The sequence below is a fragment of the Carettochelys insculpta genome, chromosome 2 (genome assembly GCF_033958435.1).
Source record: "Carettochelys insculpta isolate YL-2023 chromosome 2, ASM3395843v1, whole genome shotgun sequence".
Lineage (NCBI taxonomy): Eukaryota > Metazoa > Chordata > Testudines > Carettochelyidae > Carettochelys > Carettochelys insculpta.
The window spans coordinates 175910431-175930311 of record NC_134138.1 but is presented as its reverse complement, the minus strand read 5'-3'; the positions used below and the strand labels follow the sequence as shown (position 1 = coordinate 175930311).

The 19881-nt window shown below is 41.4% G+C and overlaps 1 protein-coding gene across 3 annotated transcripts in view; it reads left to right on the top strand.

Annotated features, from left to right (window-relative positions):
* ADCY1 (adenylate cyclase 1) overlaps positions 1-19881 on the top strand; it is a 275196-nt gene that overhangs the window by 196691 nt on the left and 58624 nt on the right. For all 3 annotated transcript variants that reach the window (XR_012644541.1, XM_074988049.1, XM_074988050.1), the window contains exons 6-7: positions 510-668; positions 3491-3632. Coding sequence is in view for 2 of the 3 variants with exons in the window: in XM_074988049.1 (XP_074844150.1) it covers positions 510-668; positions 3491-3632 (301 nt within the window). In the remaining variant the exon portion in view is untranslated. The remainder of the gene's footprint in view (positions 1-509; positions 669-3490; positions 3633-19881) is intronic.

Here is a 19881-nt window from a genome sequence, read left to right as displayed (position 1 = left end):
CAGTGTAAATTCCCATCTAGCTCAGAGCAGTATGAGGTTGTATTTCACAACTAGCATGAAACAGTCAGATTCTAGGTGAAAATCCATATGGGATATTGAGATTTTGTTTTTTCTTTAAGGCTCACCGGGGGGAATGAGATCACCAAATCTGTTTAATCAGTAACAGATCTACCAGGTGGTACACTGACAGCAGGGCTGGACTGGTGGGCAGGCAATGCAATGGTCAGTTGGAGTGCGGGGCCCAGAAGCTGCAGGGCCTACAGCAACCGCCTTGCTCACCTCGCCCTAAGGCCAGGCCTGCTTAGTTATCTGAATCAGGGTTTGAATTTCCCCCAAATGCTTGGGAAGGCAAGAACCTTAGCTTGCTATGTCACACCTCCTGAAAATTTTGAAGATCATTTCTCTTCACTTGGAAATGTGTATATAATGAGTTAGTTCTTGGGAGAAAGAGAAAGGAAGATGATGGAAAGGAATGTTTTTCTCTAAAGATCTGATATAATCTCTTGCAGGTCTGTAGCAGAAGCCACTGAAGTGGATCTCAACATGAGAGTTGGACTACACACAGGCAGGGTACTTTGTGGAGTCCTAGGTCTCCGCAAATGGCAGTATGATGTCTGGTCAAATGACGTGACTCTAGCTAATGTAATGGAAGCTGGAGGATTGCCTGGGTAAGTCTCAGACAAAAACATACTACAGCCCTTTATGAGAGCGTAAATTATTTCTCTCCTCAATGGAAAGTATTTTGCAAAACCATTTACTGTGACAATTGATACATAATGGGGTTTCAGGTTAAGAGCCCTCATAAGCTACTGTACAAAGATCCCCTAGAGAACACTAGTGTTAAGTGGCCTGTAGGTCTCAGTTCATAGTGATTAAGAGACACAAATGTGAACGATGTAAATATCATCTGAATATGCTTTTCACTACAAACTACCAAATGTGAAGGGTAGGAATATGGCAGTGATAGAATTTCAATCAAGCGAACGCTAAATACTCCTGTCAGTAAAACGGAATTACCTCTGTGTAACGGAGGGGAGGATTTGCCCATCTCTGCATTTCATATGTGGCTTAGTACTACCAGTACAAAGTCAGATTTTCAAAGTTCGTCCTGCCCAGTGCCATGCAAACATTATGTTGTGCCTAAAGATGTTTCAAAATACTCCGTGGAAATCATGCCCATGGACAACTAGTAATTTATTCAAGCATGGGCATAGCAGGCCGTGAAACTCCACTGGTGCATTGAGCATTCTTATGTACAAGTTGGATGCATGCAAATGTGTTAGATTGGGACTTGGTGGCTATGGTTACACTACAGCGCTCTGTCGCCAGAAGTCACTGTCGGAAGAAACGAAGGGTCCTGTGGCACCTTATAGACTAACAGAAAAGTTTTGAGCATGAGCTTTCATGTCCATATCTACACCAGCAACACCATTACCGGACCTAACCAGATCAGCCACACCATCGTGGGTTCATTCAGCTGCACATCTACCAATATAATTTATGTCATCATGTGCCAGCAATGCCCCTCTGCTATATACATCGGACAAACTGGACAGTCTCTACGTAAAAGAATAAACGCACGCAAATCAGATATCAGAAATGGCAATGTACAAAAACCCGTAGGAGAGCACTTCAATCTCCCAGGCCACACAGTAGCAGACTTAAAAGTAGCTATCCTACAGCAAAGAAATTTCAGGACCAGACTCCAAGGAGAAGTTGCTGAACTACAATTCATCTGCAAATTCAACACCCTCAGCTCAGGCTTAAACAAAGGCTGTGAATGGCTGGCTAAATACAAAAGCAGCTTCCCCTCCCTTGGTGTTCACACCTCCAGATCAACTGCTGGTAGTGAGCCTCACCCTTGCTGACTAAGCTAACCTTGTTATCCCCACCCTTGCTCTGGCTTATTTATACCTGGCCCTGCAGATTTCCAAGACCAGCATCTGATGAAGTGAGTCTGTGCTCATGAAAACTCATGCTCAAAACTTTTCTGTTAGTCTATAAGGTGCCACAGGACCCTTCGTTGCTGTTACAGATCCAGATTAACATGGCTACCCCTCTGATACTTGTCAGAAGAAAGTTCCTGACAAAACTTCTGTCAACAATGTGTGGCCACACACAAAAGCAAATCGGAAGAGCGCTCTGCTGTGTCAACAGAGCAGCCAGACTGCCCGGCTGCTCTCTCAACACAACAGGCACCCGGAAGAAGAGCGGGCAGGGCTGCCCGTTGTGGATGCCCAGTCTGTCAAGAGAGGCCCTCTGTGGGCACTTACACAGCTGCTTTGTTGACAGAAATCTGTCAGCCAAGGCTTTATGCCTCATAGTAGAGAAGCAGGACCCTGTCACAGAAAGTGCTTGGTTTTGTCTATATGCTGTCAACAAAAGGCACTTTGTATGTAAATGCATGGCACGTTTTGTTGACAAACTCTGGTGGTTAAGATGGGAAATTTCCTACATGGTTGATATTTGTTAAGTAGTTTAGTTTAGTCTGCTTTGGAAGCTCACTTACCTTGAGCTACCACAGGAAAAAGAATTTGAAAAAGATGTTCAAGAGAGGAGGTGGAATATATTTACTGTTAACTTGCATGAAAATATTCCACGTGTAAGAGTTGCAATGGAAGAAACTATAAAGACATTTATAGGAAAATTAGAGCAATGGGGAGTAAACTAGCTAGTATTCTTGGAATAACAGAATGGGTGGGGGCAGCTAATAAAATATGGTGGCTATATTAAAAGCGTCATGGGTTATCTGCATGGGGATACGCTGGAAAATTAATCCAAATTAACCAATAGTGAGTATGTAAAGTGCATTAAACTTCATTAAGTCCTTGAATGAACACCCTTACTCAAAATTAAAGTGACTGCAATTCAGTGTAGCTTATTTTAGTTTCAAAATGAATTATACTAAACTGAATTGAGTAAGGTCACTATAATGCTGACTTAGTGTCCACTAAGAGGCTTAACATTGTTTAACTAACTCATTTGGAAAGTTAATTGAGGTTCAGTTTCTTGAGTACACCTATGCGGACAGGCGCTCAAAATTATAAATGGGTGGGAAAAGTGAAAATAAAAGCCTGACCTTTATGAAACAGAAAAAAGCCATCCATTACAAAGGTTTCAAGAGTGAGGTGGCATGCATCAGAGGATCAGTATATCCAGCAAGCATGTTAATGAATACTTAATGCTAAAGAGCATAAAATAGAACATGCATACCAGCATACCTTGTAAAATCGACACTGCTATTTGATGCAGAACTCCTATAGTTACTTACATTTATTCAAAGAATCTGCTAAATTTAGGAAGTTAACATACTAAAAATAACTTTGCATTCTGGTTGGCTCAGAGAATGTAGCTAACCTGCAACAAAAGGTTACCTACTATTTGTTCATGTAATTGACCTTTATGTTGGAGGTGGATCTCACCCAAATGAATAGTTACTGGTTCATGATCTATCATTGCTTTATTTTGTCTTGTTTTTTTTTCCCCCTAGGAAAGTTCACATAACAAAGACCACCTTAGAGTGCCTAAATGGTGACTATGAGGTAGAACCAGGGTATGGCCATGAAAGGAACAGTTTCTTAAAGAAGCATAATATTGAAACCTATTTTATTGTGCCGTCCCATCGGAGGAAAGTAAGTTGCAATAATTCGAGCTTGTTCTATGGTGTAATTTCATAGTTTAAGAAATGTATTGTGAAACCACCTTTAAAACGGAGGCAATATCTGTATGTATTAACTACTTAGGCCACGTCTACACTAGCCCAAATCTTCTGAATGGCCATGCAAAAGGCCATTTAGAAGAATACTAATGAGGCGCTGAAATACATATTCAGTGCCCCATTAACATGCCACTGGCTGTGGCACTTCGAAATTGCCACGGCTCACTGCCTGTGGCTCGTCCAGACACGGCTCCTTTTCGAAAGGACCCCACCAACTTTGAAATCCCCTTATTCCTATCTGCTGGGGATTTCAAAGTTGGAAAGGTCCTTCTGAAAAGGAGCTTCATCTGGATGATCCGCGCAGCTGCGAGCCACGGCAATTTCAAAGTGCTGTGGCAGCGGCATGCTAATGAGGCGCTGAATATGTATTTCAGCGCCTCATTAGTAATCTTCAAAATGGCCATTTGCATGGCCATTTCAAAGATTTAGGCTAGTGCAGACACGGCCTTAGAGAGACAAGGTAGGTGAGGCAATACCTTTTATCAAACCAAATTCAAATGCTGGAAGAGACAAGTTTGTGAACTTCACAGAGCAATTCTTCAGCTCTGTGAAGCTCAAGAACTTGTCCCTTCCACCAACGGAAGGTGGTCCAGTATAAGGTGCTACCTCACCTACCTTGTCTTGCTCATATTCTGGGACCAATCCAGCTATAACAATCCTGCAAGCAAAATCTTAACTTTGAACGGTTCTTCAAACCGTCAGTGAAAACAGGATGGCTGTTTCTACACAGGCCACTTTCTTCGAAAGTGGCATGGTAATACATGGCCCGAAATATGCTAATGAGGCACCAATGCAAATTCCCTGTGCCTCATTAGCCTACAGTCACGTGATTTGGAATCCGGAAGACCGTTCTTCCAGACTCCAAAAAGCTGTTTAGAAGCATGGCCCCCAGGGGGTCTTCCAGAAGGAAGTCCTTCTTCCGGAGGCCCCTTCTTCCCAAAAATTTTTGGGAAGAAGGGGCCTCCGGAAGAAGGACTTCCTTCCGGAAGCTCGCCCGGGGCCACGCTTCAACACGGCGTTTTGGAGTCCAGAAGAACAGTCTTCTGGACTCCAAATCATGTGACCGTATGCTAATGAGGCATGGAGAATTTGCATCTGTGCCTCATTAGCTTATTTTGGGCTGTGCATTACCATGCCACTTTCGAAGAAAGTGGCCTGTGTAGAAACGGCCAATATTTATTTTGGAGTAAGGGTAACATCAGACAGCAGCTACGTCTACACGTGAAGCCTACATCGAAGTAGCTTATTTCGATGTAGTGACATCGAAATAAGCTATTTCAATTAATAACGTCTACACGTCCTGCAGGGCTGGCAACGTCGACGTTCAGCATCGACGTTGCACAGCACCACATCGAAATAGGCGCTGCGCGGGAACGCCAAAGTAGCTACACGCCAAAGTAGCACACATCGAAATAAGGGTGCCAGGCACAGCTGCAGACAGGGTCACAGGGCGGACTCAACAGCAAGCCACTCCCTTAAAGGGCCCCTCCCAGACACAGTTGCACTAAACAACACAAGATCCACAGAGCCAACAACTGGTTACAGACCCTGTGCCTGCAGCATGGATCCCAAGCTGCCGCAGCAGCAGCCAGAAGCCCTGGGCTAAGGGCTGCTGCACACGGTGACCATAGAGCCCTGCAGGGGCTGGAGAGAGCGTCTCTCAACCCTTCAGCTGATGGCCACCATGGCGGACCCCTCTATTTCGATGTTGCGGGACGCGGATCGTCTACACGTGCCCTACTTCGACGTTCAACTTCGAAGTAGGGCGCTATTCCCATCCCCTCATGGGGTTAGCAGCTTCGACGTCTCACTGCCTAACGTCGATGTTAACATCGAAATAGCGCCCAACATGTGCAGCCGTGATGGGCGCTATTTCGAAGTTAGTGCTGCTACTTCGAAGTAGCGTGCACGTGTAGACACGGCTAGCATGAGTTCTGAAAATTGATTATTTCTTGAAAAATAGTCTATTTTAAGTATGAACTGTCAGAAAAGCAGCTGGTTCATTCAAACCCTGCAGTTGTGCCATCTAAAATAGTCTGTGATAAAATATCACCCCAGTGACTAAAATTCATTCTTCTCTCCCTCTTTTCTTTTATATAAGCATTGCTGAACATCAAACCTTCCATCATGTTACTCTTTTTACTCTCTTGTGTCCATATTCCCATTCATGCTCCTGTGACCTTTCCTACAAAGATGTGTGATACCAGTAACCCATTTATTAGGCCTGAAGGAGACTCACTTACCTTGAGCTACCACAGGAATAGAAGCAGCAAAATTAGTAATTACAGTCGTGTCTTCCCTGCAGCAGAGAAGTAAATGAAATGTACTCAGTAATAATTGAACTAATATACCATGCAAGTCTGAAAAAGTTGACATGTGAGCTGTACAGCACAGATCTAGTTATGTAGGTCAGGAAAAGAGGCTGGAATTAGCCAGCTTAGTTTTGAACTCACATACCATTGCATCAGTCTTCTGTATACCTTATAAGGGTATCACAACAAATATTCTCTATGAAGAGTGTGTTCATTTTCTTCCTCTTGACAAGCTGAGTTGCTCCTAAGCTTCATTTGCCCACCTCAGCCACACTTTCCGCATGCCTCATTGTCCCTGTCCAATCCATAGCCTTCCTAAATCTCTGCTGTTTCTTTTCTGTGCTCCCCACCAGATCTGCTGAGATGTGTTAGGGGAATGAGCAGATGGTCCATTTGTAAGGAAGAGGTACTTGTGCTTTCTGACCTTTTTCCCCCCCTCATAGGAGGCAAACACTGAATATTTGGAAGATAAGGATAAATTGGGGAGGAAATTAATACGTTAGGGAAGGAGCCTTCACTTCGTATTTCAGGTGTTGCTTAAAATTGAGCTGATGGAGATGCTGATGTAATCTGGTTCCTCCTTCTTGCCAATCCTTTGAGAATAAGAAAAGTGGAAGTCCAGTGACATGATGAGAAATTTTGGGGCCTCAGCAGGGTTGAAGTGGTGACGACCATGTTTTTTTTTTTTCTTTTTTAGAAAAAAAAATATCATGTTCGTCACCACTATAGCCTTGCTGAGGCCCCAAAATTTCTCATCACATCAGTGGACTTCCACTTACCTTATCTTCAAAGGATTGGCAAGGAGGAACCAGATTACATCATCATATTTAAACTGGCTGATGTGTAATACCACCTTTCTATTTATGCCCCGTCGTGCCTTTTAAAAGAGATTGCCAAATGATTCCATCCAATAAGAACTAAAGCAGTCAAAACAATTACCCCATGGCTCCATGTACAATAGCTTTCTCTCATCCTGGTAACTTGGTTTGTTACTAAAACTATTTGTGGCTTCTGTAGAAGCCTTGACATCACAATTTAAACATACCCAGTTTGTACCATCATTCTGTAACATGTTTCCAGGCCCAGAGGAACTTTTGCACTTTTTTTTCAAACAAGTTAGGCTACAGACCTCTGCACACCTGGCATGCTCAGTCAAGTGTTCCTTGTAAACTGAGTGCTTGGGCAGCCACCAAGAAGAGATTCAGGCGCTGCCCAGCTGATTAGCAGAGTGCCCACAGCGAGCAGCCTGTGTTTCTATTGGTGGTGCATATTTGCACATGCCATGGTGTGTGAATTAATTCTGCATGTGGATGGAAGAACTTAGGGGGAATATTATACAGTTTATCCTATTAAATATGAAAAAATAACAAAGCGATTTGGAAGAGATGTTGTTCCCATGGTTGAGGGCATTAGTCATTGTCATAATAATGGGGACTGGAGGAAGCTATCCTTGTGGTTGGTGTTATCCGAGGTGGTTATTGTAGGTGTTTATTCATGTTCTCTGAAGCATATTGGATGTTGCTAAAGTGAGGGTACTGGATAATATGAGGAAATGGTCTGATCAAACATGGCGATTCCTGTTTTCTAATGGCTTTTCTGTGAAGATTTTCGGTCTGATATAAACTTGCTGTGACTTTTGTGCCTCTTTATAACTATGTGGCTGGATCTTATTCCCACAGCTAGCAGGAGTTTTATCTTTGGCTTCCACAGAAGCAAGATTAATCCCTGAATTAAGCAATAAAGAGTTATAGGAAGAGACAGGAGGCGGAATTATTTAGGCTAGAAATGCTGCTTCTTTGTTATACATTTTCTCTCCATTTTTATGCGTTATGTCTCTGTACCTTATGCCTCTGGTTTATTCTATTGATGATGATGGCTTGGAAGCAGGAGTGGAAGGCTAGTGAAAAGAAGTAAGCTTTGAGGAGGGCCTTAAAGGAGAAGAGCTAGCTAATTTGACGCACAAAGACAAATGGAAAAAGGAAGGAGGACTGGCAAAGCAAAATTTATGAGTTAAAACCATTTAAAATATTATAGTAACCAGATTAATATGCATTTTGTTTGGAAGGATGAAGGGCTAATAATAAGTGAGTACACAGTTCTTTATATTTGGAAGGAGTGTGCTGAATAGTGAGAAGCTAATGATTAGCATGTCATGAGCTGCGAAAACCAAATGGCAGCTTCCCCATTATTTTGTCACTGATTGATTTATGGAAGTAGCAGATGTTGCTGTACAACTTGGCTAATAACATTAGTTCTCCGGTATGCATCAATGGCGTAGCTGTGAAACTGTCAGAAAAACACTTCATGAATTTTACTGATATCGACTGACTACTCCACTGGGCTCCCAAATCAATCAGTGTGTCACTTTGCAGTTCATCGTGGCATATCAAATCTCTCCATGGTCATTGTACACTTGCATACTGATCACTGGACAATAAAACATAGACAAAAATGTTTAATATTATCTTTATAGTCAACACAAAGCACATAGTATCCCCTTTCTTCTGGAATCAGCCACTAAATCTCTGGAGATAGATCAATGGAAGACTGTCCCTGAAGCTTGGTCAAAATCTGATATATTTAGCCAAGTTCAGATGTCCACTGTTCTTTCCTCCTGAGCCTCAATAGCTGAAACATGGTCACATTCTTTATTCTCAATGCATCATCTCTGACGTTAATATGAACTGACTTTAGCAGGTACGATGCCAAGAGGAATGAAAATCAATGTTATCAGCAACAGATGGCCAAGAATCTGTTCAATTTGAAAGGTAAATAGGAGCAGTTTGGAATATTTTGTTTTAATTAAGAAGATATATTCCCTCTTTTCTTCTAATTTTGGTTTGTCGGAATGATCTATCATCTCTATGATTTTGTAAGCCAAGAATGAGAATAATAACGCACAAAAATCTGTTCATGTACCAGTTGCACTTTAAATGAGAGCACCTTATGAAATATTCACACTTTTGTGATCATTTATTTGAGGCCCATTAACATCCAACTCTAGAGGTCTGATGTGATTATTAACTTAAAATGCACATTAGCAGATGGAAAGAGGCTTATGGGAAGTGGCCACTGAGTCACTTTTCATTTTCTGTTTTGTTTCATTACAAGTATTATTTTTGTGGCAGTGTGAGATTATATTATAGGGTCTGGTTAATTGTTGTTGTTTTTAATCAGCGAGCACTACAGCCAACAGTTTATAACTTGATGACCCAAGATTAAGCTCCCAACTACTCCTACATAATTCATCTGATTTTTCAGTGGTGCTGTGCACTGACCTTTCTTGCTGAAGTCAAATTACATTTTGGCTTTACTGTTGAGCTTCCAGCTTGAAGACACATGGAACTGCCCCACTCCCCAGTTATCAAGATTTTTTGGCCTTCTGAGGTACTGTGGATGTTACTGTATTTCAACTCCCTGAAGAAAATTCCAGGCCAGTTCCTAGTGACAATGAAGCTCCTGGCAAAAACTCAGTATGTCTGTTCTGCCCCGGCTAAGTCTTTGGATCTAATAATTACCCTAGTAACTTTCCTGGTTAGGCTCTTCTAACCTTAATGCTGTATGTATTCAAAATTCATTTTTAGTATGTGACTGATTTCTTTTGTTTCCCTGTACTGCATCATCATAATGACCACAGCCAGAGTTAGTGAAGGCGCCATTGCTTCATTTATACAGCTGAAATGTAGATTCCAGCTAGCTCCCAGCTGTTTAGTTGTAAAATCTGCATGTATCAAGTTTGGTCTTTGAGCTTAGTGATGGCAAGATAGTCATGGTCTTAGGTTTACTTCCTTTGTATCTAGTATTTTAGTTCTTTTCATGCCTCTTAAGAAGACTCAGTATCTCACATGCTAAGAAAACAACAAAACACATTTGATGGCATAACTTGTCCAGATATTTTACCAGACAGCCAAACATTTGCTAGCTCTGGTCTTACTTGTCCAGGAAAAATAAATGTATGGAAAATTATCCCAGGAAGTCTCAACTGTTGTGGTCACCCGCATAGAACATGCCAACCGTATCAGTCTTTGACTAGTTAATCTCTCTTGCTTGATTCAGTACTCTTGGGAAAGACCGATAACCCTAAAAGGGAGAAGTGGCCAAATAAGTCAATGGAACTCCAGGGAAAAAAATGGAGTTATATCTATGAAAGTAATGCTAAAATTATAAATGTCATGCTTAATTACAATTTAATAATTATTACTTAAAAGCGTCCATGAGGCATTTAATAACTCTTTATAAATACTCATTCGTATTTAAGAATTATAGAGTCCAACAGGTGAGTGGCTTCCTTATAACTTTCTGTTAAATCTTCTACTAACGTTGTTAACAAACAGATTGATTTTGTTTTTGAATATTTGCCATTCTTTATTGGTGACATATGTTGGGTGGCCTAAATCAGGTGGAGGTTGTTTCTGCTGTCTGAGAGGATGACATGAATGTTCATCTACAACACATGCTGCTTATTCCTGTAACATGCTTACAACATCTACTAATCACTTGTAAACTGCAAAATGTTCCATTCATATAAAGTGACTGAAATTACTACAAGAGAAACAGCAACTATTGTATTGTAAAGGACTGTGACGTGCACCGTTAATTGTACATTGCGCAGGAGAGCTTCTGTGTTTGTGGAAAGTCCATTCACTTCTGCGGGACTGTACATGGATGTAAGGGCCTACTCATGCAAATGAGTATCGCAGACCTGCAGTTCTCAAGCCTGATATTGTAACAGTTTTACGTGTTCATAACTGGGGGTGAGGTGTAGCCGGAGATTGTTGCTGCTGCTGTAAGGGCAGTGAACGTTTCATATTTTAATTTGTTTGTTTTGTTTTGTCCCTTTTAATTTTGTTTGGGGCAGCAGTTGAGTGTATACAGACCTCTGCATCACAGGGAGCTGTGGATTTTGGCTTGCTTGTGAGTGAATGTTGTTTATTTTATACTTGTACACTTCACTATGCCTACTGAACCGACATGATCATCATTTATCAAGTCAGGCGCCGTTGGCTGCATCTACACTGCACGTCCCTTTCAGAAGTGGCACGTGAATGCAGTGGATTGAAAATGCTGATGAGGCACTGATATGAATGTTCAGCACCTCATTTGCATAATGGCAGCCACTCGCTGCTGCTTTCGAAATGCAAACTAGCTGTGTAGGAGGGGTTCTTTCAAAAGGAAACCTTGCTTTCAAAAGCACCTTTCTTCCTAATTTTTTTTGGGAAGGAGGACACTTTCAAAAGTAGGGCTTCCTTTCGAAGGAACCCCACCAACACATCTATTTTGTATTTCGAAAACAGTACTTTCAGTGCAGCGAGTGGCCACCATTATGCAAATGAGGCAGTGAATATTCATCTCAGCACCTTATTAGCATTTTGATCCACTGCATTTATATGCCCCTTCCAAAAAGGAGAGGCAGTGTAGATGCAGCCTTTATGTTAGACTGACTAGTTGCTTCATTTCAGATTCTGAAGACCCATTACCTTCCAGTTTGAACTGCAGTCCATTCTTTAGCTAGGCTCTCTCCTCACTCAGCTGGCTTATACACAACTTACCTTACAGTCAAAAGATTTCCATCGTTTTACTTTCTGTGATTAGTCAGATTATTTCATGTGGCTGCTATCTGTGTCTTGTCTTTTCTTTATTTTTCCCATTTTCTCTGTAAAAGATCTAACTTTTTTCCCTGTCTTCCTCATCATGTGAACATAGAACTCTCAGGAAATCTCAGGATAACCTCCCTACGGATCCCTCTGAAAGTCTAGTCATAGTGTCTGATTAGTTGTAGTCACTCAATAGGGCTATGGCCAATCAAACATTCCCAGTTTAAAGAGCCTGGGGTCTCTCTTAGTCCTTCATTGATCACTCTCACGTCCAGCAGGTGGATTTTTTGACAGGTCCAAGTCAGGGCTAGATGGAATTCTGAGTCTCTTTTACTAATCTGGTCTGCTGTAGTGAAGGCCATTTACAAAACAATTTCTACTGCAAGGAACTACAATTCCCCTTTTTTCTGTAATCTAGCAACTATTCCAGCCAAACCCTGCTATCAGTGACATCTCAAAATAGAGAGGAAATTAGTAGTTCTTTGTTATTAGGAGAGGCGTCTTCAAAGCATTTAAGTGCAGGATTCCTCTCTGTGTGAGACAACTTGGCACCATCTTGCAATATGTAGCACTAAGGCTGTGTCTACACTTGCATCCCTTTTTCGAAAGAGGAATCCAAGGGTAAACACAGCCAAAACGTTTAAAATTTACCAGCTGGCTTGAGTGTTGGAGAGATGCAGTGTAATTATCTACAGCACACCTCTGTGGAAAACTTACTGTTAAACACTTTTGCATCTGGTAGTGGAAAAGGTGATCCACTAATTTCTTTGATTCACAATGCAGTAGGGAGAAATTCAATAACCTGGGATACATTTTAAATTCTGTGACAGCAGCTGAACAGGAGTGGTGATGGCTGTCACATCACTGTCCTACACTGTTGTTTCATCTAGCATAAACAGATGTGATTTTTAAACTTCCTGCAGTTGCAATCCTGTCAGTAAATGAGTGCCTTGAAAGTAAATAGATTGAACAGAATTCTCATTCTTCTGAAGGATATCAGAGCAGTGTTTTGACACAGTGCAAGATCCTCAGCTGGATTAAATCAATGTAACTTCATTGGTGTTTTGTCAGTTTACATATGCTGAGGATCTGTCCTTGTATGTTGTACTGAGCTCTATGCCTTGCAACCACTAAAAATGGATGTGGTTTAATGTATTTTATCTGCAATGAATTTGATGTATTTTTCTGTGTGGAATGAGCAAGCATAGAACAAATGTTGCATTGTGTAGCAGAGAACAAACAGATTTCAGATTCTATCAGCATTCAGTACATTTCCCACCCTTACTGTGCAGAACACAGAATTTTTTAGTATTTTATTGAAATGTTCTTCCTAGGCCATTATGAGGTCTATTTTCACATAAAACTTCTGTTGACTTCGATTGGAGCAACATGTACAGAGATGACAGGATTGGGCTCCAAGAAGTTAGGGAGGCTGGGGGAAAGAAAATAAAGTGTGATCATATGCAGTTCATTTTGTGATATTCAAATAATATGAAATCAACATGTTCAGAATTTGTTTTTTTCAGTCAAAAAGAAAATGAAATACTCATTGTGGGAAAGTTGAAAGTCTGCAAAGTACTTGTGCAAATGTATATTTGCACAGAAGTTCATGCTAGAATTGTTTGTGGAACCATCTTAAAATATTCTGTTCAGTAAAACTGTGTCATCCTGTCACAGAGCAGCAACACAGACACGTGGGCCGCATATACACTAGCAAGTTCTTTCAAAATAGTTTTAGAAAGAAGGGGGCTCTTTGGAAATATCCAGCGGAATGACTACACACAAAAACCCTTCTTTCAAAATGTAGTGAAAGAACGTGGTACTCCTTTTGAAATCACTGTTCTGCTTCCGTTTCAGGAAGAGCACCTTCTTTCGAAAGAAAACATGTGTAGACGCTCCATGGGCCCTTTTTTTCAAAAGAGCGCAGTCCTCATGGTACCTGATTTTTCAATTCCTGGCCCATTCTTTCAAAGAGCAGGGGCGGTATGGATGCTCTCTTTTTCAAAAGAGAAGATCACTCTTTTGATCCTCTTTTTTTATGTGGGGATGCACTCTTTTAAAATAAGTTCTTTTGGAAGAGATCTTCCGGAAGGACTTCGTTTGAAAGATTACTGTTGTGTAGACGTAGCCTTGGTGATTTAGATAAGCAAGTACACACTAAATATTTGAAGATATAATCAAATAGTCTGAAACAGCTGAAAGGCTGATACATGTTTGGAGAAAGCATTCACCAAACAATTTTGAATAAATAACATATTTGTAAAAAATCAAAACCACTCTGCAGATAACTCACAATAAGTAAGAAAGGACCATTCAGTTATTCGCTATAAACTGTTCACCAGACTCACGCAAAAGACAAACCTAGTTCTGTATTAGCATTTTCCTCCAAATCCCAAACTAAACATTCTGAAGTAATCTGCATAGCGTGAGTTGTGGAATATGACACATTAATTCCAACATACACACTAAGTTCAGTATACGTGAAAATCTGCAGGGCTTATATATCTTGAGTCTGCCTCCACTGCATTTGACATGGGATGCTACCTTGTCTTCCAGCCTATGTGGCTCCTCAGGTAGTGTGCAAAAGAAAGAGCCTCCCTGCTTTCAGCTCCAGTGTCCAGGGCCACTGTTTCTAAGAGAAGCAAAGTGAAGGGAAAATCTTATACATACCCTGCCATTTGGGGCTGGAGCATGCTCAGCATAGACTCTTTGGCACCCAGCATGTAGCAGACCTTAACACTGGGCATGTATTAATGGCAAGGGTTTTTTATAACTTCAAAATTGGGTGGATTTTTACAGGGATGAGGCAAAAGAGCATCTCTCTGACCCCAGCCAAATGTAAAGTCTTTACTGCCAAACAGAGAGTGCTAAAGCCTCTAAATTAAACAGATGTAAAAAACTTTGGTAGAACAATTTATTTTCTCCAGCATTGTTCTCAAAAATGGCTAAATCAATGTTATTGAAAAACTTTCCCAAAATGTTTGACTGCAAGCAGACACCACATATGGAAAATTTCAGTCCAAACTCCTACAATTTTACAAAATTTAAGCAACTGAAAACAGGATCTTACAATAGAAAATATTAGGCAACCTTAATTATTTAATGCCTCCCAAAATGTCATTAATCATAGAATTATAGAACGCTACAACTTGAAGGGACTTCAAGAGGTCATGGGGTCCAGTTTCCTGCCCTCACAGCAGGACCAAGCACACTCCCCAATAGATGTCTATCTAACCTGCTCTTAAATATCTCCAGTGATGGAGAGTCCACAACCTCCCTAGGCAATTTATTCCAGTGTTTAACCATCCTGACAGCTAGGATGTTTTTCCTAATGTCCCACTTAAGCCTCCCTTGCTGCAGCTTAAGCCAATTGCTCTTCATCCTACCTTCAGAGGCCAAGGAGAACAATTTTCTCCCTCCTCCTTGCTCCTCTCTTTTAGGTACTTGAAAACCACTGTCATGTCCCCTCTAAGTCTTCTCTTTTCTAAACAAAACAAGCCCAGTTCTTTCAATCTTCTTTCATAGCTCATGTTCTCTAGACCTTCAGTCATTCTTGTTGCTCTTCTCTGGACCTTCTCCAATTTCTCCACCTCTTTCTTGAAATGTGGTGTCCAAAACTGGACAGAATACTCCAATTGAGACCTTATGAGCATTGAACAAAGTAGAAAAATGACTTCCTGTGTCTTGCTCTCAACACTCCTCTTAATGCAACCCAGAATCATGTTTGCTTTTTTTGCAACAGCATCACACTGTTGACTCATATTTAGCTTGTGGTCCACTATGACCCCTAAATCCCTTTCCGCAGTATACCTTCCTAGACACTTGCTTCCGATTTTGTATGTTTGAAGTTGATTGTTCCTTCCTAAGCAGAGTGCTTTGCATTTGTCCTTATTAAACTTCATCCTGTTTACCTCAGACCATTTCTCCAGGTTGTCCAGATCATTTTGAATTCTAACCCTCTCCTCCAAAGCAGTTGCAACCTCTCCCAGCTCAACCAGTCCCATAACAGACCCCTGTGGAACCGCACTTAGTTATGCCCTTCCAGCATGACTGCAAACCATTAATAACTACTCTCTGATAATGGCTCTCCAGCCAGTTAGGCTCCCACCTTGTAGTATCCCCATCTAAGTTGTATCTTCCTAGTTTATTGATAAGATGATCATGTGAGATCGTATCAAATACCTTACAAAAGTCTAGGTATACCACATCCACCGCTTCTCCCTTATCCACAAGACTTGTTGTCCTGTCAAAAAAAAGCTATCAGATTGGTCTGGTATGATTTGTTCTTCACAAAGTCATGCTGAGTGTTACCTATCACCTTATTTTCTTCCAGATGTTTTCAGATGAATTCCTTAATTACTCGCTCCATTATCCTTCCCAGCCCAGAAGTTGAACAGACTGGTCTTTAGTTTCCTGGGTTGTTCTTTTTTCCCTTTTTATAGCTGAGCACTGTATTTGACCTTTTCCAGTCTTCTGGCACCTCTCTTGACTTCCAGTACTTTTCAAAGACATAGCTAAAGGTTCTGATACCTCCTCTATCAGCTCTTTGAGTATTCTTAATGCAGAGTTAAGTGTGACAAGCTGTGCTTCATCTATTTCCAGGAATGTCAAGTGCACCTGTATTTTAATATCTGGAAATGCGGAGTTACAATATGCACTAGCTGTACCCAGCAACCTTAACTGTGCCCCCAGAACCAATGGGCATATCTCACCAGCTTCAGCTATGAATGCACTATAATAAAAAGCAAAGGGACTGACAAAGTAAATGTGGCATTTTACATGCTGTGTTTTTTTTCCCCCCCAGAACTTTATTCTGTTATTGATCATCATGTACTCCAGCTACCCTTCTCTGTGTTAGGTAAAACTGTATTGAGTGGTACAAGGATTACTTGCTACAGCTCACACTGTGATCTGAGGAGAGGTGCATCAACACCCAAAGGGCTCATTTCTGTGCTAAGTTTTATGTGGGATATGCAAGAAGGAGAGCACAATAGTCTATTCTTGTTCTGGGGATTAGCAGTCTGTTAGCATATATGACAGTGCTCTGCTGGAAAAAGGTAAAAGCAGAAGTTCCCAAAAGAATCTATCGGTGAAGGGATGGTAATGTCTGGCAATTACGTTGTGTCTGCTCAGACAAACTCAAAAGTGGAAAACAATCTCTGCAACAAGTAGAGGGAGCAGGGGTACAGCCAAAGAAATAATTCTGTAGTACTGGCACATGGACAGAAAAGGCAGAATGAGTGCGAACAGACACAGTCTTCCTGTGGAAGAGAAGTCCAGGAAGTGTGAAGTCACAGGAGAGCAGCGAAGTGGCATCGTTTGTGGAAAACACTAATGATTTACTGATACCCATGAGTCCGGGGTGATGTGCATCAAATATTTTGATCAATTTGTAACCTGCACCACCATTTCAGACTGCTAAGTTTCCAGGTTGGTGATAGTGATGTGTCCAAAGGCCTACAGACTACTGTGCTACCTCTGGTCAGCAGAGAGCAATAAAAAATTATTGTGGGACTCCTGGGCATAACAACATATTTTCAGAAACTGACCAAGGAAAGGACATATGGCTGTGAACAGTCCCACAGAGTAGCTGATAGTGTAAGAAGACTATGCAATACCAAAGACCGGATAGAAGTTGAGAAGTCATAATGTGGAAGAAACCAAAAGCTCCAGTGACAATGACTAAGCCTTAACATTGCATGAATTCTCAGCAGCTAGAGAAAGGATGCCAAACCCTTCTACGAGAATGGAGCTCCCATCTCACTGATTTCTGCATCTACGTATCACCAGATGCTGTCACAAGTTCCTCTGGAAGTAACTGCTATGGTTTTGAAGATGTATACTGGAGAAAAGTTAGACCCAAAAGGGGTAATCCAGAAGAAAATTTGCCCAGATCAACAGTCATTTGTTTGTAATTTAAAGGTAAATGCAGCTACCACTTTGCAGATGTTGGCTTGAGAAGTTCTAGGTGAATTATACTGAGATCAAGACAGCCATGAAAGCATCTCGAAACCTTTAAGAAATACTGGATAGAAGTTTTTTTGAAACAGAGCTTGGACAACAGGGACTAGGGATGCCATGCTGGAGGCAGTGAATTAGAGAAGGGTTAAAAGGAGCAGCCAATCATGGTCAAGTAGGCCCATATGAAAAGCGAGTTGCAGGGCACAGAAAGATAGTTCTCTGCTGGGAACTCAGGGAGGAAAGACTGTGTCCCTGGAGGGCTCAGAGAACTGCCAGCACTCTGGACGGAGTAGAGCTGTGAACAGTAATCTGGGAGGCAGGAGACAGCCCCTGCTGTCTGCAAGAGTTTGCAGATGTATACCCTGAAGCAAGAGCGAAGGGAGTGGGAGGTTGCCCTAGAGTAATGGACTGCAGTTGGCTACTGAAACGGTGGCAGGACAGTAGATTCCGGGCCCCCTGGAAGCAGTGTGTGGTTTGGCTGAAAGGCTGTGCTGCTTGGAAAGGATGTCAGGGTCTTGTTGAGATGTTGGTGCTAGAGCAGGAGTGACGGTGCCTAACCACCACCTTTAGATGGTGGACTAACACTTAGAGATAATTCCCAAGACAACCAGCAGGAGGTGCCAGAGTGCTGGGTGAAAGCTGTTACAGTCTATCTAGCCTCAAAAAATATCTCAAACACAACAAAAGGCTTATTCTGTTACAACAGGCTGCCTCTTACTATCACACCAGCACCTGCCCTGTTTCCGAAGGCCATGGTTGAGATTGTAAAGGAACTGAATGGAGTTCAGTGCTATTTGAATTACATCCATGTTACAGGAAAGGAGCTAGAGGATGATTTTCAAAATTTGGGTACTATCCAGCAACATTTGGAAGATCATGGACTGAAAGTATTTCAGAAGAAATGTGAGGTTTTTCAAATTTTCAGTTACATACTTTGAATGTGTAATTAGTGCCATGGGCTTAAGGAAATTACCAGTGAAAAAGCTGATTCTTCACGTGCCACTGCTGAGAATATGTTTAGAGTTACGTTGATTGCTAAGGCTACTTAATTACTATGGTAAATTTCTGACTAATCTGGCAACAATACTGGCACCCTTTACGAGCAAAAAGAAAACAGACAGTGACTAAAGATTGTGAGTGTTCATTTAAGGGAGGAAGAAAACTGTTAAATCAGCTGAAGTTCTTATTCACTTTGATACCACTGCAAGAGGGTTGTAATGCTTCACAATATGGCATGGATGCAATTATTCTCCACATTTTTCTCAACGGCACAGAGGAACCAATTGCCTTTGTATCATGAACACTCACTAATGGTGAGAAGAACTGTGCACAGCTGGAGCAACAAGCAGTCAGCAATATCTTCAGAATTCAGAAGTTCCCTCAAGAAGTGATCATCACCAGTTACCTTCAGTTTTTGGACTGAAACATGGAAATCAGTAAGGATGATGTGCTGTCTCTTATGAAAGGACTGGTACTACTAGGAATTTTGTTGGAGCATAAGAATCCCCAGCTTACACGTGTCCCATCAGTGTGAATTACCTGTAAATCACAGGTGCCTCTTGTGGGGAATGCAACGGATCATTCTGAAATAGCTTCAGTCTCAGGTTTTGGAAACCCTTCACAAAGGGCATTTTGGTATTGTCCAGATGAAGGCTGTCGCCCAGAATTATGTCTGGTGCCCAGAGACTGACAGAGATATTGGGGGGAAAGTGAAGCTCTGTACTGTGTGGCAACAAATTCAGCAAATTCAACTTGTGTATGGCCTCAGACTTCTTGGATATATGTTTTCATGGACTTCTCTGGACCTTTAAAACCATTGTATATTTTTCGTCATACCTGATGCCTATTGGAAATGGATTGAAGTTTTCAGATTAATTTTTGTTACAGAATCTAGGGCAATTGGACATCTTCAGACCTTGTTTAGCCAATTTGGCTCACCATTGTAGTTGCTGAGTGAAAATGGATCTCAATTCTGTTCTGGAGAAGTTCAGATGTTCCTAGCTTCAAGTGAAATTCAGCACATATGCTCTGCTCCATCTGCTACAAACAGACCAGCAGAATACTTTTTTACAAATACATAAGCTTGCCTTCAGATCTAATGAGTCTATTTTGAGTCACCAGAAGAAACTGGATTATTTTTTGCCTGTCTACAGAAACACACCATCTGTTGTTATCCAGGAGTCACCTGCAGTTCTTTCCTTGAAGTGATCTTTGCATGCCCGTCGGGACCTGTTCCATCCTGATATTGCCTCACGGGAAGCTGAATGCTAAGCTAAGAAAATCGATCAGTTACATG